A 20,741-nucleotide genomic window follows, 5' to 3' on the forward strand; every position below is an offset into this window, starting at 1 on the left:
AATAAACAACCCGAGCTTCAATTAGAGGGAAATCAAGGGAAAAAGGAAATATAAGGTTGTAATAGGGATTGTTAGCAATCACACTTAAAGGCTGATTGCATCCACAGTATTATCATATCTTGGCCATATAAAATATATTTTCATGGCTGTAACAGGTACTAATATAGTCATTAATTTAGTTTTCCCATTTAGCAATTTAAGTTAACATTGCATCCCCTCAAGTTTTTGATACTATTATTACACTGGGCGTCACCTTTCCCTCAAGCATGTAATGAACATTTCATGGGATTGAAATGGCATGTTCTGCCCGTTCTTTTTTCCATGCTTATGGTAAGTTATCTAACAAGTGGTTTTGTAAGTTTATCAGTCAGATACTGCAAGTGTAAAAGTCCCAGAACTTGATTTGGAGCTAGCTAGTGGCACACTTGGTGGGGTTGTTACAACGGTTGAAGGTTTGATTACCAAAATTAGTGAAAGTGAGTACTTTATTACTCATTTAATTTTTCCATGTGAAACTCTGTTTGATTGTTGATTCTGTTATTTATAGTTCTTTTTCCTTCATTGTTTGCTAAGTTTGAGCACTTCACCCTCAAATTGTTCTCTTCACAACCTCGTTTAGGTGTTCCGGAAGAGAGTGAGACTAAATTTCGTTTGCTTGCTGATTCTGTTGTTTATAGTCCACATCCACTTTTATTTACTAAGTTTGAGCCTTTCACCCTGTAATGACTCTATCTTACAAGCGATGCTTTATATTTCTAGAGCAGAGTGAGGCTAGTTTGCTACCATGTACAGCGTAGACCTCCACATCTTCATTTAGCTAGAACTTTTGCTTCATTCCTAGGTTATTCAACCAAGTTCCCTCTATTTGCTTCCTCATTTTTTTTATTTGATGTTCTTGGGCAACTGTCACTACCTTGTTTCCTCATTGCATGAGTTTGACATGAGGTGCTTTAATTATGTATCTTATGCATATTAATTGTACTATTCCCAAACTCTGTGTTCAGGCCTTGAGAGAGTGCATGGATTTACTTTTGGAGATAGTCTTGACGAATCTAAGAAAAACAAGTGGCTAGACTTTAAAGCAAGGTTGAACAAGGTACTATCTCAACACTGCCTCTGGTAAAATTTTATGTAACCTGGTTACATAGAATACTGGTTCATTTCAGCTCTGCCAGTCGGTATGCCTGTGTGCCATTTCAGTTTCTTGATAAATACGAGTGCCTAGAATGCATGTTCTTTATCAATTAATAACTTAAATTTAAATATGATGGATACTTGGTGTATTTAAAATCGAGGATAGATTGAGATGTATAGCAATAAACATGCAAAATTAACGATGAAGATTACTGCCTCATCTTCCTCAGACTTAAACCATACATATGACCCATATATTTGTTCTTATGTTTTTGTTTCATGTATATGGGAAGGATATGGAGATGCTTTGCATACGTCAGTCCTTGACACTTTTGCAGAATGAGATAAACATCAAATGATCTGTACAAGTAAAGAATGAAAACCTTAACCTTTTTTCTTCTCACGGAGGGGTCTGGTTGCTATTTTGCAGATTTTGAGCATGACAGAACCTTGGACTTTAATTCTGGATGATGCATTAGCTAACTCTTTTATTGCACCAGCAACTGATGATATTAAAGATGACCATCAATTAATTTGTAAGTTCTCTAATCTTGACAAAGAAGTGCTACCCCCTTTGCCATTATTTTCCAATAATTCTTATGTTGGCTCTTCTCCTTTGTACAATTCAACAAATTTGGATTGTTTCTGCAGTTGAGGAATATGAGAGATCATGGGAACAAAATGAAGAACTGGGCCTGAATGACATCGACACCTCTTCAGCTGATGCTGCTTACAACTCAACCGGGGTGACATCCAATGAGAACCCCCAAGAATAAATGAACTGCAAATGATGTGTGATCGAGAGCAAGCATTGGATCAAACTGTGCTGTGCAAAACTATTCATACTGGCTGCTGGACTGAAACAATGTATTCCTAAAAGATTTAGAGCCAGACTGCAATTTTGAGGCTTCATATATACTTATTACTGTAAAATTATACTGTAAGGAATTTTTTGTTTATTATGACTAAATTTTAGAATTATGTTTGCTTTGATGTTTCTACTTTGTCTTTCATATATTTTTTAAGAGCTGACAATTTCGGATTGGATACAATTACAAGTCAAAAAACCCCCCGTTAAGGCCTTAATGTTCTTGCCTGAGCACATACAAAATCATACACACACAAAGCAATGTTGTGTAATGTTTAATCAGTAGCCTTTTACTCTCTTTTTTTCCTATCCAATTTTGCCCTAGAATATGAAGATCCTTAAGTTTTGAGAAATACCCAAAATGAATAAAAATTGTATTAAAGTTGCTTGTTAAGAATAGTACAAAGTTCCCTTTCCAAAAAGGCATGTACATTTTCGAACTCTATTCAGATGGTGGTGATGTGCCATCAACAGGTTTTCCTTTCTCCCTCATCTTGGCCATAGCTTGTTTCATTGCTTCCTTTCTCTTCTTGCTAGCTAACACTTTCGCCTGCACTCCACTCACACTCGGGTCCTTTTTCTCCTCTGGTGGTGGAGGTGGCGGCCTTCTAGCTGCATTTGCTTGCCTCTGGTCACCAACATTCAAGCTCAGCATTGCCCCTGCCAAGCTCAATGTCACAGCCCTGCACCATAGAACCCAACCCCACAAACATAACATAATGCTGCATTATTTTCATCCTCCATAACATAAAACGGACAATGTTGGAAAGTTATAATTTGTCTGTTTGAACTTCAAACCCAGAAGTTTAACAAGTTTAGCAAGTATCAGTCAGGGTAATTCTCTAGCTTAGAGAGTAAAGCATAATATTTCCCCTCACAAGTCACAGTAAAACACCAGAAATTAAGGACTAAACCCAAACATTTAGACCCTTTCTATGATGCTGCAAATTTTTCAAACATGGGCATATTAGTATATGCGTACAATGATACAATATAAAAGGGCTTCAATATGCAAACCTGCGATGAACTAGTTTATCATCCAAGACATGATGGGGTGTCTGGTAAGAAGCTGACACCGTCTGCAATCTTAAAGTAGGAATGTGAGATGCAAGCTTGTTTGATTTGGCAATGGGGGTTATTGCAGTGGCTGGAACAGGAGTTAGTGAATGTGCCATTGACACTCTCTCTGCCTCAAGTCTCAACAACTCCAATAAATAAAAGAGCCAACATTTTTTTTAAAAGGACTCAGTTATAGTCGAATTGTGACGTGGAATGAGAGTGTTGAGCGGATAGTGTTTGTACGTTTGGAAATAAACAGATAGGAAAACTCATTGGTTGCGACTCGATAAGGTTGTTTTCTTGTGGGACCCTTTTATGACCTTAAGATATCTCTGTTCGGTCCTTGTGCTTATTTACAACATAGCATAAGAGTAATTATTTTATAGTAAAGATTTTTAGATTTTGGAAAGTGTAACATTTATTTATATATATTTTTATTGTATTTTGTAATATATTTGTCAAATTATTTATTTATAGAGTATAATGGATTATTATTTTGTACATTGAGAGTATATATTTTTTATTCTACAAATAGATTTAAAATTTTGTCATATGTCTCTATTTTTGAAATATTTATTTTTTAATATTTAATTATACTTTTATAGGACATTTACTAACTCTTGACCTAGTTTGTGAAATTCAAAAACTCTGTTGATAGTGTACCAAATATTATTCTATATTTAATATGAAAGTTATCTTGTAGAGTTTTTAAATTTCATAAGCATATTAAGGGTATTAAAAATGTTGTATAGGGTACATTATAATTTTAACTATATAAATCAACGGAACACTTGTCACACTATTAACCATGGTAGTTAATATCGTACCAGTTAATATGTATCATTTTGATCCTAAATCGGTATTAAGTCTTGTATCTTTCTATTTAATCAACATTTTGGTGTATTTTAACCTATTTCGGTCAATATTAGTGCATACTGATTGATGCAATAATTTTAAATAATTTTAAATTATTGATATTTTAAGCCAACTTTTTTTTCTTAACTAATTTAACTTTTCTAAAAATTAACAGTTATTAATTCAAATTATTGAACTTAATTAATAATTTTAAAACTTACATTTACATATAAATATATTTAAATGAATGTAATGGAAGTATATATGCATGTATATAAAATATATAAGGGTTAGTGTTTAGTAAATAGGCAATGTATTTTTTTATTTCACAAGTAACCTTACAAAATTACCATGTGTATTTTTCTTTTAAATATTTAACTTTTTAGAATTTTACTATACGCATGTAGAACACTTGTAAACTCTTTACTCTGCTTCTGGAATTTAAAAACTCCACTAACACTATACAAAATATTGTCCTAATATATAAATTATTTTTCACCAAAATAATATATAATTTATTAAAAACTAAAATTTAGACAATAAACATATATACAAAAATATTTAAATATATATAATTTATCAATAAATTAAATATGACAAAAGTTTTAAAACATTGATACATTAAAACATATCAATACCAATACACATCAATATTAAAATAAAAATGGTACACTTATCGATAGAGTCTAACTAACTTGCTCTTAACGTACACGTTAAGTCTAAAAAGCTCCACGTGTATCAAATAATTACTCCTTTATAGATGAGTTTAAGGTATAACATACGTAGATATAATAAAAAATTAATATATAAAAATAAATAAGACATTTGTCATTTGTGGAGAAACTTCATAAGTAGATAGTAAAAGAGAGTTAAAAAGAGAACTTCATTAATATTTAAAAAAATATATAAATAAAATAGCATATAATAATCCTTTAATAAAATACAAAAATTTAAACACAAATATTATAAAACATTCCCTTCAAACCAATCATCTTGATATAAGTTTTGGCTGAATTTATATAAATTTTCTTAACAATCTTCAATATTTGGTCGACATACCATATTATTTCAGTATACCCTCACTTTAGATGGCATTTATAGTCAAACATTCTCTTTGAAATTAGGAAACAAGTAACCTTAAAATGTAACTAAATTTTTACTTTGAGACCTTCATAAACCTTTTTAATTGTTAGTGATGAAGTTTTGCAAAGCTAGCCTGTGACTGGCTAAAATTGCATTTCACAAGCAACTAAATATCCAAAAATCTAATAATTCAATTACACTAGAATTGCAAAAAATAACAAAAATTCTTAACAAAATTGAAACAAAATGCGAAATAAGTTCAACCCCTTACAAAATGCAACTCAGTTCTGGACAAAACTGCAGTCAACAGCAATGTATAATAAAGAAAAGCATGGAATAATTTTAGTGCTTTGAAATGAGCATTCCTACATTCAATCCTCTTCCTCTGAATCAGCACCAGCAGCGGCATTAAGGGTGTGTAACCGTTCAATCAATTTAGATTTCCTTTCCTCGTATGTTAGCTTCTTCAAGTTGAACCTGCAACAGAGCACACAAAAATGGTAAGAGATTCATAAAGAAAATTAAATACAAGTTTTAATGGCATTCACACAAGTTGCACTGCACTGAACACTGACCTTTTGTGCTGCTTAGGAGGCTCCTTTTCAGTCTTCTTTGCAGTTGGATCAGCTCGGATGGCAGCATGAACTTTCTTGTACAAGGACTCGATGTTATCAGCCTCAATTCCCCTCTTAATATACTCGCTGAAGTGAGACTGATACTTCTCAGGTTCATCTTCCATCAAAGTCTACAAAACAATAATGTACCGTTACGGACGGAAAAGGAATAAAAAATGAATCGTTATATCACCGAATTCAATGAAAGAGAGATACTATTATGGATAACATCTTTTACCCTCATATATGCAGCAACATGGCCACCATATATGTACTTGCTATGAACCTCAGCATCAAGCTGCTTGTTGTCCTTGGAGAACCCAGCAAACCTCTTGTCGCTATGAGGAATATCCAAACCAGCATCCAAGGCTCCCTTTTAAGATCAAAACCAATTCTATTAATCGAAATGTCAGACTTCAGTGAATAAAAGGATCTGATCCTCTACAATTACTTGGATTCTCGGGCTGAAATCAAAATTGAATGTTTCAAAAATATGTACTCGAATAGTTGGTCCATTGAAGGGGAAAGGTACATACTAGAAAATGGTATTATTTCAAACAGAGTAGAACCGAAAATAAATCTTTTATGATACCTTTAGAGCACCAAAAACACGATTGCCAGTGGTTGTCCTGATCAGCCCTACATCAAGGAGAGCACGGAAAGGTCTCCTTGTCTCAGTTGGCTCAACTGAGAAATCCTCTCCAGTAGCCTAGTAATATATAATCCATCAATAAAGAAACATCATGTAGGAAACAATATCTATTATTTTTTTTACCAGAAAATGGTGGAAAGGCTGTATATATAATACCTCTACATTGCCCTGATACTCATCATCCATTTCGAGCATCTTAAGCACACGGCGCCCCAACAGCAAACCAGTGCAATAAGCTGTTGGAATTTATCAAAAGCATGTTAAAAAAATAAATTTTTATTTTACAGATAATCCAAAGTCAATAAATAGAATACCTGCAGCATAGTTTGTAAGACCCACTTCAAGCCCATATCGTGGAAGCTCATGTGAGTAAGCAGAAGCAAGAACCATATCACCAGCAATATTAGCAGAAACTATTTGTGCGGTGACATCTTTGTTGCTCTAATCAAAACGTCAAGGTCTACAAACTAGAAATGTCTCCAGCAAACGAATGAAAATGTCTTCAATGAGAACATCAGAATAAAAATAAAGCACTAAAAGTAGAGTTATTAATCAAATACACAGTGCTTCAATTGGATTACTTCATTTTCATGTCACAACATATGCTAGGCTAATATTTCTGCAATTAAACAAAATTAGACTTTGGTAGGAAATTTCCGATTTTGCAGCTGTTTGGTTGCTGACCTAAAAGTATAATGACAATGTAACAATATACAACTTTAAGGATACAAATCGGACAACGAATCGGTACTTAGGAGTGTTGTACTTATTCTTGTCTTGATTGATTAGGCGAATCCTAGCCCGGTAGTCAGTCTTTCCCTCTACACATAATAAATTCAATAAATCATATCAGAAAGTCGCTCAAGAGCCAGAAGATCACATAGTATTTCTAAAATTATAAACACAAAGTAACCATTATACAGAAACAAATACCTCTCCTTCTCTTGTATGGAACCTGAAACCGCTTAAAGTAAGCTTTGGTTTTCTGAGCCTTGACAAATGCCTACAATGACCAAAGAGAACCTTCATTATTCTAGCACCTTATAGTAGAAACAGTGATTAAACCCCTTCATTTTACTATAAAATGACTACCAACAAATCGCAAATCAAAATAAAACCAACCTATTAAAAAGAAAATTAAAGAGTGATTACTGGGTGAATGAAAAAGACCTAGAGTGGAAAAATGATCAATACTCAAAAAGCCATCAGATTTCATTAATATCCAAGCAGTTTGATAAAGTTTTCTTAAAGCCCTTCATACGAAGAGAAATATCTTCAAGTTGAAAAAGATGGGAGAGCGTAGACGTTAGAAAGACTTACCATTTTGAAGCTTTGATCTGAGAGGGAGGGAGGGAAAGACGGCTAAAGAGGAAGGAGGAGGAGATAGATTATATAAAAGGTAGTGTAGAACTTAAAAACCCTAATATAGAGACACCATGATAGACTTCAGATCAACGGCTAAGATCTTCTTCTTCTTTTCTTTTTTTTTGCTTAAATTGCTTTCTCTAGGGTTTTGTTTTGGGCGTATGGGTTTATGAAAGGGCGTAATAGTATTTTTGGTCATTTACTCAATTGAATTGGGTATTAACTAATTTCAGGACAGTAATAAAATAATAATAATTTGAGGTGAAATTTTGATATCAATCTTTCTACTAGATGTAACTCAATTTGATCAAATTTCTTGTTGAAAGAAAATAGGTAAATTTACTTCATGTATTTGTCACATTGCTAAATTTAAGTTTTTATGGATTTCGAATTTTAAAATTTTAGTTTTAATCCAAATAACAATAGTAAATCCGTTACGTCAAATTATGTTATCAGTCAACAGTCATACACAAGTTGTGAATTTAATTTATATTCTTCAAATTGTTCATTTTTAATTCCTACGCTTTTTAAATTTTAAAGTTTTAATTCTAACTCAAAACCGTAGCAATTGAATCATTAATTAAGATGATATTATTTTTTGTGAGTATTATATAAAAATAGTAAATTAACATAGCATTATATGTTTGATAAATCATAAATTTTAACTTAATTAATTTAAAAATTATCGTTTAATCGAGACTAAAATTTAAAAATTAAAAAATACAAAAATTAAAAATAATCAAATTAAAAAATAGGGAGTAAATTTGTAACTTATGCGTAATAAAAGAGCTAGCAGATGGTGAGGATGTACATGGAAGTGGATGAGCCAATTAAGATAAAGGAGAGCTTAGAACGCTAGCATATTGGACACAAGCTTTTTAAATTATTCTTTTTAAGGATCAACTCTACTAATGAGAACATAATTTAACTATTAGAGAATGAAAATAAATATAATGATTTTGTTATAATTATGGATATCAATAAGTAGAAAAAGGGTGTTATAATTATTTGTTTACTTGAAGAGAGAAATTTAAAAAAAATGTAATGATGGTTGTACAATTTAAACCTCACTTTTAATGAATTTATTAATTAAAAGGGAATTGTTGTACATTTTTATTATGAAAATTGTGACTTGTTAACATATGAAGTAAGTGACTTCATAAGGTGATGATTTTAAAAGCCAATGTAAAAGTCCATTTTTGCCCGGGCCCATATCAACAAAATAACCCTAATAATAAAACCCAAAACTTAAAATCAACCTAGCCCAACATCCAAGCCCAATCCCAAAACCCTAGACTCCCACTTGCCTCTTCCCATTCTCCCATGTTGTCTGCCACCAGCACCACTCCCACTCTCCTATGCTGTCTGCCACCACCATGCCTTTTGCCGCACCTGCAAACAAGCAAAGGAAAAGGACAAAAAAATGGAGCAATAAACATTAACAGAATATTGTATTTTTGGCTATAAAAAGCCACAAGCAAAATCGGACCAAGGGGAAAAAAAAGAGAAAAAAAAAGGAGGGGGACTTTTGTAACAAAAAAGAGAAGATTCGGCTTTTGAAAAAATTGAAAGAAATAAAAAAGGGGGCTTTAGAAGGTGATTCACCTTGTTTTTTTTCGTTTTCTTTATTTTCGTTCTATTTCGGTTTTTCTATAGTATTTCTTTCTCTTTTTATTATCATTCAATCAACACACATATATATAAGATAAAAAAATAAAAGTAAAAAGGAGTTTACCTGTTTCCGGCGGCGGTGGAAAGAGGAAGAACCGAAAGGTCTCTTTCGATTTTGGCCCTTTTCGCCGGGATTTCGGCTTTTCTAACCCCAGATCTGGACTCTATTCGCAAAAAGGAGAAAAAGGGAGCTTTTTTTGGTTTTCCGGCCACCGCGAACGGCGGCGTCGTCGCCGGCGTCCGGCGACCGGTGCGGTGGTCGATGGCCGGCAAAGGGGGCTCTTCCTCTCTTTTTACGGACACAAGAACAATAAAAACATAAACTTTGAATCGGAGAAGTAATTTTCGTTTCTTTATTTTTGTGTGTTTTTACATCTAGTTTGATTTCTTTTTATTTCTTTCTACTTACGAAAATAAAAACAAAAGAAATAAGGAGAGGAGAAACTCACCGGAGTTGGCCGTGACCGTGCCGCCGGGGTTTTTCTTCCATCGTCGGCCGTCGGTCTTGGTGGCGTGGTGGCACTCAAGGTGTTAAGAAACCCAAGTGTTGGGTGTTTGAAAAAAATGGTGGTTTGAAAGAAGGCAGAGCCTTTTTCCTCTAGCAAATTCAAAAAGTGAAAGAATAAAAATATAAAACATTTTTGGTCTTTTTTTCAATCATGAACGGCACATTAGTGGGGAATCTTGCACATGCTTGTCCTTAATGGGTAATTTATGCATTTAGTCCCTCCATCTTGCGTTGAAATGCAATCAAACCTTTTATTTTTTTCGATTTGGGCCGCGAGTTTTGTTTCTGTTTCAATCAGGTCCTTTGACCATGTATGGTCCTTTGCGCTGAAACGTTGCACTCTAGGACTAGGGAATATTTCTCTTTTCAGTCCTTCCCTTTTCGCGCGCCTCACATTTTAATCCTTTACTCTATTTCATTTTTGATTTCAGCCCTGAGATTTCGTTTCCGTTTTGATTTAGTCCTATTATTATTATTATTATTATTATTATTACCTATTTGTTTATATTTATTTTATTTAAATTTTCGGCACATATATACATATACATGCGTATATTTTTGTGATATACATACATTGTTTTTATAACATATATACTTATATAGTTTATATATTTTACAACTTATGTACATATCTATATATCTATATATATATTTTCATTTTCCTAAATATATACATATTTATATATAATCTTTATAGTTTAAAATATACTTTTTTTATAAATCCGTATATACACACATATTACTATTAATTTATATACATACATATCCTTTTATTTTATAAGTATATATATTTTTATATGCACGTACATACATATTTTTGTATATCTTAATTTACATAAATATATATATACATTTTCAATATATTTTTTTACATGTATCAAAATTAACGTATTTATTCGTATACATACGTATATTTTCATTATTTTTAAACTTTAATTTGTACATACATACTTTCTTTTATTTTTCAACATATATATATACTTACTTTTATATGTATTTTATTATTTTCATATTCCATAGTTTTATACACCCATATATATGTACATATTTTTATATATACACATTTATCGTTTCTTTTATATATTAAAATATACTTTATACATTTTGTTAATTTATATATATACATATTTTAGTTTATGTCTATATATATCTTTTTATATTTAATTGTATTTGTTACTTATTTATTTCATTTTCGTTATTATTTTGAATGAATGTTTTAATTTATTTGTTTATATATATTGTTATTTTATATGATTGTAGGTATGACTTCTATTTATTTTATATTGTTGCTATTGCTCGTATTATTTTTTATTTTTATGTGTATTATGATTTTACCACGTATAACAACAATGTAATTTGCTTTCACATTTTTTACTACGATTTTCGTGTTTTATTTTACTCGATATAACAAAATTTGTTTTAAAAATATTTCGTATTTAGATTCGAAAGGATCGTACTCTAACTTACTGGGTTTCGATTTTCATAATAAATCTAAATACACGAATCTTTTCAAACTCAAGTTTTTAAACGATCTCGGGAATTAAGAAAGATCGTGCCCTAACTTACTGGGTCTGATTTATTTCTAAAACCAAGATAATAAAATATCTTTTAAATAAGCATTTTTCATCCGCGTATCGGGAATTTGAGACATTGTGTCCTAACTTACTGGATATGATTCTCTTTCTCGAATAACGTGAAATATCCCCTTTTTCCTAAAAATTTTCAACGTTTTAATACAAGGATCGTATTTTTAAAATTCTTCAAGGTTCTCAATTTTGACATTAAGACATTAAGTAATCAACTAGGTACCAATTTTGGGCGTATCGAGGGTGCTAATCCTTCCTCGTGCGTAACCGACTCCCGAACCCGTTTTTCTGAATTTCGTGGACCAAACTTGTTGTTTTAATAAAATCAAACCGTTTATTAAAAACAACCCCTCTTCGAGGTGATCCAATCGCACCTCATAAAAAAAAGAGGATTGGTGGCGACTCCCGTTTCTTTTTTTCAAAACTCAAGTCAACCCCGTTTTTCATCCTAAAAAAAAAGCTGTCAACAGCTTGGCGACTCCGCTGGGGACAATAAGAGAGTCAAGCCACGTGTTGATTATTTCTTGTCTTTCTGTTGAAAGTGGAAAATTCGATTTAAATTTACGATCCTCTCATTGCATCTCTTTTGTTTTGAGTTATATTTTTTTATCGTGTTCTGTATTTTATTTTATACCTCTGCACATTGCATTGCATGACCGCTGGTCATACCCTTTTTAAGTGGGAGTGAGAAGCTACGCCTTCGTGAGGTTTTCACCTCCGCATGGGATAGTGAATCGCTTTCGGGATATATCCGTACCTATGTCTTCGTGAGATTTTCATCTCCGCATGGCCATAGGGAAATGTATCCCCTTGAATCGAACTCGGTCCGTATGAGCCTATAATGGGTGAGGATCGAGGAATCTGCTGGTTCAGGTACCCTACTTTAGAACCAAATCACATGTAATGAGCCATAGGAACTGACCTAGGTAGAGCTACTCCAAATTTTAGTGCTTACCTAAATGAATGATTGTCGCTTATTTTAAATCTTATTCTGTGTTTAATGCTAATTTACTTTGTTTGTGATTGCATAGCATCTTCATTCTAAAAGAGGTGTCGATTTACGTTCAGTTTCTGGGTAGAAAGCTTATCATGGAAAATGGGTTTTTTGATAAAGTAGAGGATAATGTGGCTGTGCGAATATGGGCTGAAACGACACAACGAGAGAAAGGCGATAGTCTTACCGAAGGGTACGTGTCAGAATTGTGGGATTTTACCCGTATCAGTGTAATCCAGAATGACCTTCGAGAAATGAAAGAAGTCTGGGATCAATGGGATGTCGAGGCCAAGCAGCCGTTCTATTGTAACTACGGTGACCTACCTTATCTGCTTAGTGTCAAAGTGGACAAGTATTTATTCCGAGCCCTTGCTCAGTTTTGGAATCCTGCCTACAGTTGTTTCACTTTTAGGAAAGTAGATTTGACGCCTACTGTGGAGGAGTATACGACCTTGCTTCGGTGCCCAAAGATTCAAGTCGACAAGGCTTATTCCAGAGCTGCTTGTGTCCCTCCGTTGTTAAAGAAATTAATGAACATCACTGGGATGAGCGAGCAGTGGGTCGCTGCCCGGATCCAACAGAAGGGCGACAGTAAATGTGTTCCTTGGAAAAGTTTGCGAGATTTGGTGCTTGTACATCCTGACTTAAAGAAAAGGGTCGATGTCTTCGCTTTAGGTATCTATAGACTAGTGGTTTTCCCCAAAGCTTTAGGACACATAGACGAGGCTGTGTCTGATTTGTTTGATCGGCTTAGTAAAGGGGTTACACCGGTTCCGGCAATACTCGCTGAAACTTTTAGATCTTTGAATGCGTGTCGAAAAGCAGGGGAGGGAAGGTTTATTGGATGCGCGCAGCTCTTATTGGCATGGTTCCATAGCCACTTCTGGAAAGTCAAAAAGGTCTCTTATCGGGTATTCTCTGATAGCTACTCCCCTCTAGGAGAATTGGTGGCCACGCCAAGACGGGATGATATTTCAGAAGAAAAATGGATAGAGATACTCCAGAATCTCCAGGATGAAGATATCGAATGGAGGGCCCCTTGGTTAATTCCTGATGAGATATTGTATCGATGTGGAGATTTTGACTGGGTTCCGCTGCTCGGGATATGGGGAGCTATCGGATATGCTCATCTACTCGTATCAAGACAGTATAGATCACGACAATTCATACCAGCAACGCAGGGGTTGGCCTATTGTGATTTTTCCTATAGGGAGGACAATTACAAGAAGAAGGTTCGAGAAATATCTAGTGCCTGGAACCAGACTCGTCGAATGAAGATCTTAGCCGTGGGTCCGACAATTACCCCCGAGTATAGTCAGTGGCGTGATCAAAGGATCAACGATAACATCCCGGCGTCAAATGCAAAAACTGCTCGATCTTTAGAGGAACACTTACAAGTTTTGCCTTCTGAGATAGAAATCATCAAACAAGAATTTGAAAAAAGGAGTTTAGAATTGGGGAAGAAGATAGAACAACTAGAGGAAGAAAAAATGCAGTTAGGACTGGATGTGGACATTCAAAGATTAGAGGCCGATAAATTGAGAAAAGGAAAGAACAAAGCAGAAGAAGATTTGGACAGCCTGAAGACAGATTACAAGAAGTTGCGTAGGTCAGTAAGAGCTGCTGGCTTGGGTAAAACGCTAGAACAATGGCGACAAGAAATTCAGGAGGAAAAGACGAAAGCTAATCAATGGGAAAAGAAATTTCAGGATACTCGGACTCGAGAAGTCGCCTTGGGAAAGAGTCTACTAGTTTGCCAAGACGAGAAGACGGAGTTGAAGGTCCGGATAACTGAACTAGAAAGATCGCTTCACCAGTACTGTAATCATAATGCTACGGTTGAATTAAAGGCGAGCTTAGACAAAATTGAAGAATTAAAAGGACAAATAGGAGGGCTAGAGAATGCATTGCAAAATAGTGAAATCCGAATAGAGCTTCTGGAAGAAAATAATGAGCAGTGGCAAAGACAATTCCGTCGGTCTCAAGAGCAGATTAGAGAAAGAGATTATATTATGGGAGAGGCGGTGGCTCAAGTGCGCGAAGTAGCTGATCATCTGCAAACCCTAGCGGTTCAGGCTGATCTATTAAGTTTGAAATATGAGTCAGAGTCGGACAGGGGCCGAGAATTAGCTTGGCTTCTTAGAAAGGTTAAGGCTTTGAGTGTAAGGGCAAAGCCATATATGTAGTCTATTTTATGTAAAGAAACTCTTTATCTAGTAAAGTTTTCTAATGAAGTTGAATTAGAATCAGTACCTCTTTTTCTTTGCATTCTTTTCATGCATTGCATCACATCATATGCATTAATGACCATTTAAAAAAAAAACCTAATCGAATAAAATCATTTCAGTTAACCTGGAAAACCAACAAAGTTACGACACCCGAGCTAAGGCAAAAATTATGGACCAAAGGTTGGAGAAGCTAAAGCGACTTCAAAAAGAAATGCAAGACCAGTTGCAGGCGCAAATGAAAGAGCAAATGGAAAAGATTCAGCGTGACATGGTGCAAAAGATGGAGGAGTCCCAAAATGATCTGGTGGCTAAGATGACGCAATTATTGAAGGGAGTAGATAAGGGTAAAGGTCCTGTGATTGTTAGTGAAGAAGAAAACAATGGTGAACCACTTTATCCTCCAGGTTTCACGCCTCCGCATGCGCAAGTACAGACTGAGCTGCATCCGCGGAGACCCTCTGTGTCGGTTAGGCCCCAGCAGTTCCAAGGCGATGCTTCAATCCCAAGGAATTTTCAACCCGGAGCGGGCTTTAATCCCGGTGATAGCCCGAATAATATTGCTGTCCCAGATCTTGATGAGATGGTTGAAAAGGACAAGGCGAAGGAGGAATTTCCAAAACAATTTGAGGAGAAATGGAAATGGATAGAAGAAAAGTTTAGGGCAATAGAAAGCATCGAAAGCTATGGAATAGATGCAAAGGATCTGAGCTTGGTTCCGGACTTGGTGCTCCCTTACAAATTTAAGATGCCGGAATTCGAGAAATACAACGGGACTAGTTGCCCAGGATCCCATATTACTATGTTTTGTAGAAGAATGACGGGGCATATTAATAATGATCAATTATTAATACACTGCTTTCAGGAAAGTCTTACGGGAGCGGCGTCAAAGTGGTACAATCAGTTGAGCCGAGCTAAAATTGCTACTTGGAGGGATTTAGCACAGGCTTTCCTGAGACAATACAATCATGTCTCAGAAATGATGCCTGACAGGATAACTCTGTAAAATTTAGAGAAGAAATCAAACGAAAGCTTCAGACAATATGCGCAGAGGTGGCGAGAGGTGGCGGTTCAGGTGCAACCACCACTTTTGGAAAAAGAGATGACGACGCTTTTTATTAATACTTTGAAAGCCCCGTTCATCACTCACATGTTGGGAAGCGCTTCAAAAAACTTCTCGGATATAATCATGAATGGTGAAATGATTGAGCATGCCATTAAAAGTGGAAAAATAGATGGAGGAGAAAATAATAGGAGGGCACCCCCGAGGAAAAGAGAAAATGAAGTGAATAATGTGAATGCTTATGGTAGGTCAATTACCGTGAATCAACCAAAGAAAGTGGTTGCTAATCAACAGGGATCATCAAGACAAGAGTCGGGAGCTAGGCAAATTACTGAAAAGCCCCAATTCACGCCAATCCCGATGTCATACAAGGAGTTGTATCAGACTTTATTCGATGCACATGTTGTTGCTCCTCATTACTTGAGTCCTCTACAACCCCCGTATCCAAAATGGTATGATACGAACGCGCAATGTGATTATCATGCGGGAATTCTGGGCACTCGATAGAAAATTGTACTGCCTTCAAGAAGGTAGTAGAAGGACTTATCAATTTAGGTGTTGTCAAACTTGACGACTCACCTAACGCAAAGAATCTGTTACCTAATCACGCAGATAAGAGGGTGAATATGGTTAGCGAAGGTACGGGAGAAGAAGTCAAGACTGACATTGCTGAAGTAAAAACTCCATTGAAACGGGTCTGGAAAGAAATGGCGAAAAGAGGGTTGGTTATTTCAGATTCTGAGGAAGGGCATGAGATGGGAAATTATTGTGAATTTCACCATAAAACAGGGCATGAAATCCAAGAATGTGAAGGATTCAAGGCTTTGGTTCAAAGCATGATGGATAACAAGGAGATGAGGTTTTATGAAGATGCGAAAGAAATGAGGAGCATATGCGCGACAGAGTTGGGAACAAAGGCTCCAAAAATAAATCATCCTATGGTCATTATCTCACGCCCTAAGGGTAATGAGGTTAGGGCTCAGGTAACACCGAAAATTGTAATCTAGAAACCATCAAATTTCTTTTATAGGGATAACAAAATGGTGCCGTGGAATTACGGGTGTAATGTGACCATTTTGGGAAAAGAAGCAGAAAGAAACCAGGAAATAGGTTCTTACACGAGCAATGGAAAAAGACATGACGCTCAAGCAGAGTCGTCCAGGGAAGAGAATTGGAAGAAAGAACAGAGGAAAGGGAAAGCAGTAGAAGTTGAGCCATTGGTAAATGAACCAATAAAAGAAGAGGAGGCAAAGGAGTTTTTGAAGTTTTTGAAACACAGTGAATACAGTGTTGTAGAGCAACTGCACAAACAGCCAGCCCGCATTTCTGTATTAACTTTACTCCTAAACTCAGAAGTACATCGGAATGCACTTTTAAAGGTGCTAAACGAAACATATGTGGCTGACGATATTTCGGTAAACAAGCTGGATCGGTTGATCAACAATATTGGTGCTGACAATTTTATCTTCTTCAATGATGATGAAATACCATCCGGAGGAAGAGGTTCTACTAAAGCCCTGCATGTTACTGTCCGGTGCAAAGGGTACACACTCCCGGGGCCTTGGTTGATAATGGATCTGTACTAAATGTATGCCTTTGTCCACTCTTAGTCGATTACCAATAGACAGTTCGCACATGAGAGCATGCCAGAGCATAGTAAGGGCATTTGATGGAACAAAAAAGGAGGTTATAGGGAGAATTGAGGTACCATTAAGGATTGGCCCAGTCGCTTATGAGGTGGATTTCTTGGTAATGGATATTAAACCTTCCTACAACTGTCTATTGGGGAGACCGTGGATACACTCAGCAGGGCAGTACCTTCATCATTACATCAGAAGGTGAAGTTGGTATCGGAGGATCGGTTGGTAACGATAGATGCAGAGGAGGATATTATCGCAATGATGACTAGCGATGCACCTATGTGGACATCAACGATGAGGCACTAGAATGTTCTTTCAGTCGTTAGAATTTGTGAACGCGATGTTATTGCGGAGGGAAATAGAATTTCAGTACCGAAAATATCCAGGACCACTGAGATGGGATTGCGATTGATGGTAGGAAGAGGAGCCTTACCCGGGAAAGGATTGGGAAAATATCTTCAGGGGAGGATTGAGGCACCAATGCCGAAGGAAAAGTTTGATAGATTTGGTTTAGGGTACAAGCCAGACATGAAGCAGAAAAAGAAAGAAGTAGAGAAGAGACAAGAGAAAGAAGGGCGCGTTTGAATGGACATGAAGCTAAGTGTGAACCTTTAACCTTTCCCCACATATCTGCATCTTTGGTGTCGGGAGGATTTATTCATTCTGAATGTGGAGTGTCCGGTAGCGGCATGGGAAGAATGTTGGAAAATATTTATACCAACGCCATAGAAGCAACGGAAAGGAGGGCCTTGTTGGAGATCTGCCCTTATGAGCCTGGAAGCGAGCTAAACAATTGGACTGCTGAAGAAATCCCTGTAGTCTTAGGGCTTATTCAGAGTAATGCTCAAAACATTCCTGTTGTTTGTTGGCCTAGAAACGATATGAAATCTTTTGTGAAATAGGCATTGGGCCTAAGTATCATTATTTTAATGAAATACGTGTCTACGTTCATCTCGATCAATCACTTTTTTTTCCTTTTATATTTCCATTGATTGATTGTCTTACAAATAATTCTTTCATTTGTAATTCTTTTGCACAAACATATTCATAAATTTATATATTCTTGGTATATTCTTTGATATGCCCTCATAGGTCTTCAGATATCAATGACATGAGTGACGCTGCCTCAAACGGAGCTTATTTTGAGCAAGAAGTGTGTTTAGAGGGATCCACGACTTTGAAAATGACGAAAATTATGATGCATCTCCGGACTTGTTAAGAATGGTGGAACAAGAGGATAAGCATATCCTACCTCATAGGAATCATTAGAAATAGTGAGCCTAGAGGATGGAAAGGAGGTGAAAATGGAACTGAAATCACCGCAAAGACAAGGCAAGACCTCATTAATTTGCTCTGAGAGTTCAAAGATGTTTTCGCGTGGTCGTACCAAGATATGCCTGGGCTACGTACTAACATTGTGGTGCATCGTCTGCCCATAAAGGAGGATTGTAAACCCGTTCAACAGAAGCTCAGGAGAATGAGACCTGACATTGTGTTGAAAATAAGAGAAGAAGTCAAAGACAATTCGACGCTGGATTCTTACAAGAAGTCAAGTATTCGGATTGGGTAGCCAACATCGTCCCTGTTCCCAAAAAGATGGAAAGGTACGAATGTGTGTGGATTATAGGGATTTGAACAAGGCTAGTCCAAAGGACAACTTTCCACTGCTTCACATGATACTTTGGTAGATAACACGGCGGGCTATTCATTGTTTTCTTTCATGGATGGTTTCTCTGGATACAATCAAATAAAGATGCATCCTGGGACATGAGGAAAACCACATTCATTACTTATGGGGAACATTCTTTACAAGGTAATGCCCTTCGGATGAAGAATGCGGGAGCAACATATCAAAGAGCTATGGTGACTTTGTTTCACGACATGATGCACAAGGAGATCGAAGTCTATGTTGACGATATGATCGCGAAGTCTAGAACGGAAGAAGAGCATGTTCAGGTCTTGAAAAGGTTATTTTTGAGATTAAAGAAATTTCAGCTCAAGCTTAACCCGGCCAAATGCACGTTTGGAGCCAGATCAGGGAAGTTATTAGGCTTCATAGTTAGCAAAAAGGGGATCGAGGTTGACCCAGACAAAGTAAAGGCAATACGAGATTTACCTCCCCGCGCACTCAGAAGGAGGTTCGAGGCTTCCTAGGAGGCTGAATTACATTGCTCGGTTCATCTCACAACTGAAGAGAAATGTGATCTAGTATTCCGGCTCTTAAAGAAACATAATCGGGTGAATGTGATGAAGAGTGTCAGAGGGCTTTCGATAAGATAAAGCAGTACTTGGCTAATACTCCAGTCTTATCACCTCCAAGTCCAGATAGGCCATTGATATTGTATCTAACAGTGTTGGAGAATTCCATGGGATGTGTATTGGGCCAACATGATGAGACGAGAAAGAAAGAAAGGCAATATACTATCTCAGTAAGAAATTTACCGATTGTGAAATGAGGTACTCATCAATTGAGAAGTTGTGTTGTGCTCTAATCTGGGCAACCCGACGACTGAGGCAGTATATGTTGTATCACACGACTTGGCTGATTTCAAAGTTAGATCCTTTAAAGTATATGATGGAATCGACTGCTTTGAACGGGAGAATGGCTAGATGGCAGATCTTGCTCTCAGAATTTGATATAGTATATGTCAGTCAGAGGCCATAAAGGGAAGTGCAATAGCCGATTTCCTAGCTAGTAGAGCCTTGGAGGACTATGAATCTTTGAATTTCGATTTCCAACGAGGACTTGATGCATGTGGCGAATACTGAAGAAATCCTCAATGGATCACGTATGGAAGTTAAATTTCGATGGAGCTTCAATGCTACGGGTAATGGAGTTGGGGCAGTTTTGGTATCCCCAAGTGGAGATCATTATCCTGTTGCTAGCAAGTTGGACTTCGATTGTACAAATAACATGGCAGAATATGAAGCATGTATTATAGGCATTCGTGCAGCCATTGAACGGAACATTAAGTACTGAGAGTATACGGGGATTCAGCGTTGGTGATATACCAACTCAAAGGGGAGTGGGAGACTAGAGATCCTAAACTAATCGGTTATAGAAAACTAGTTCTTGAATTGGCTGAGGAGTTTGACGATATCACCTTCTATTACCTCCCACGAGAGGAAACCAAATGGCTGATGCATTAGCTACTCTAGCTTCGATGATTCAGGTGAATAGACTTGAGGCAATGAGGCCTGTTCAGATGAGTATCTTGAGACCTCGGCTAATTGCTGCAATATTGAGGAGGAGGGAAAGATGATATCCTTGGTATCAGAGTATCCTACAATATGTGAAGAATCGGGAATACCCTGATCAAGCGACAGAGAATGACAAAAGAACTCTGAGAAAGATAGCCATTGAATAGTCTTAGATGGAGAAGTGTTATATAAAAAAGGAAGGATCAAGTACTGTTAAGATGTG

At 36.3% G+C, this 20,741-nt stretch overlaps 4 protein-coding genes across 4 annotated transcripts; 1 reads left to right on the top strand and 3 right to left on the bottom strand.

Annotated features, from left to right (window-relative positions):
* Positions 1-367: 367 nt before the first annotated feature.
* LOC121208329 (zinc finger protein ZPR1) lies at positions 368-2,127 on the top strand (the record flags this gene model as incomplete). Its single annotated transcript, XM_041078890.1, is given in 4 exon segments — positions 368-476; positions 1,005-1,096; positions 1,565-1,670; positions 1,786-2,127. Coding segments are annotated over 4 exon segments (432 nt in total), but the record flags the coding sequence as incomplete, so codon positions are not given.
* A 228-nt stretch (positions 2,128-2,355) lies between these two features.
* LOC107896768 (uncharacterized) lies at positions 2,356-3,336 on the bottom strand. Its single transcript, XM_016822035.2, has 2 exons — positions 3,020-3,336; positions 2,356-2,685 (listed from the first exon to the last, which is right to left on the bottom strand). Exons 1-2 carry the CDS (start codon positions 3,175-3,177, stop codon positions 2,445-2,447), a joined length of 399 nt encoding a protein of 132 aa, XP_016677524.1. The 5' UTR covers positions 3,178-3,336; the 3' UTR covers positions 2,356-2,444.
* Positions 3,337-5,170: 1,834 nt separating this feature from the next.
* On the bottom strand, positions 5,171-7,769 carry LOC107896769 (60S ribosomal protein L5). The gene is made up of 9 exons (XM_016822036.2): positions 7,586-7,769; positions 7,199-7,268; positions 6,995-7,086; positions 6,580-6,706; positions 6,422-6,501; positions 6,206-6,322; positions 5,852-5,986; positions 5,575-5,744; positions 5,171-5,476 (listed from the first exon to the last, which is right to left on the bottom strand). Exons 1-9 carry the CDS (start codon positions 7,586-7,588, stop codon positions 5,371-5,373), a joined length of 900 nt encoding a protein of 299 aa, XP_016677525.1. The 5' UTR covers positions 7,589-7,769; the 3' UTR covers positions 5,171-5,370.
* Positions 7,770-8,721: 952 nt separating this feature from the next.
* Positions 8,722-9,925, bottom strand: LOC121208331 (uncharacterized). Its single transcript, XM_041078891.1, has 3 exons — positions 9,751-9,925; positions 9,366-9,590; positions 8,722-9,022 (listed from the first exon to the last, which is right to left on the bottom strand). Exons 1-3 carry the CDS (start codon positions 9,789-9,791, stop codon positions 8,890-8,892), a joined length of 399 nt encoding a protein of 132 aa, XP_040934825.1. The 5' UTR covers positions 9,792-9,925; the 3' UTR covers positions 8,722-8,889.
* Between the last annotated feature and the right edge of the window lie 10,816 nt (positions 9,926-20,741).

This window comes from Gossypium hirsutum, chromosome A10, assembly GCF_007990345.1.
Source record: "Gossypium hirsutum isolate 1008001.06 chromosome A10, Gossypium_hirsutum_v2.1, whole genome shotgun sequence".
In the NCBI taxonomy this organism is placed as follows: Eukaryota; Viridiplantae; Streptophyta; class Magnoliopsida; order Malvales; family Malvaceae; genus Gossypium; species Gossypium hirsutum.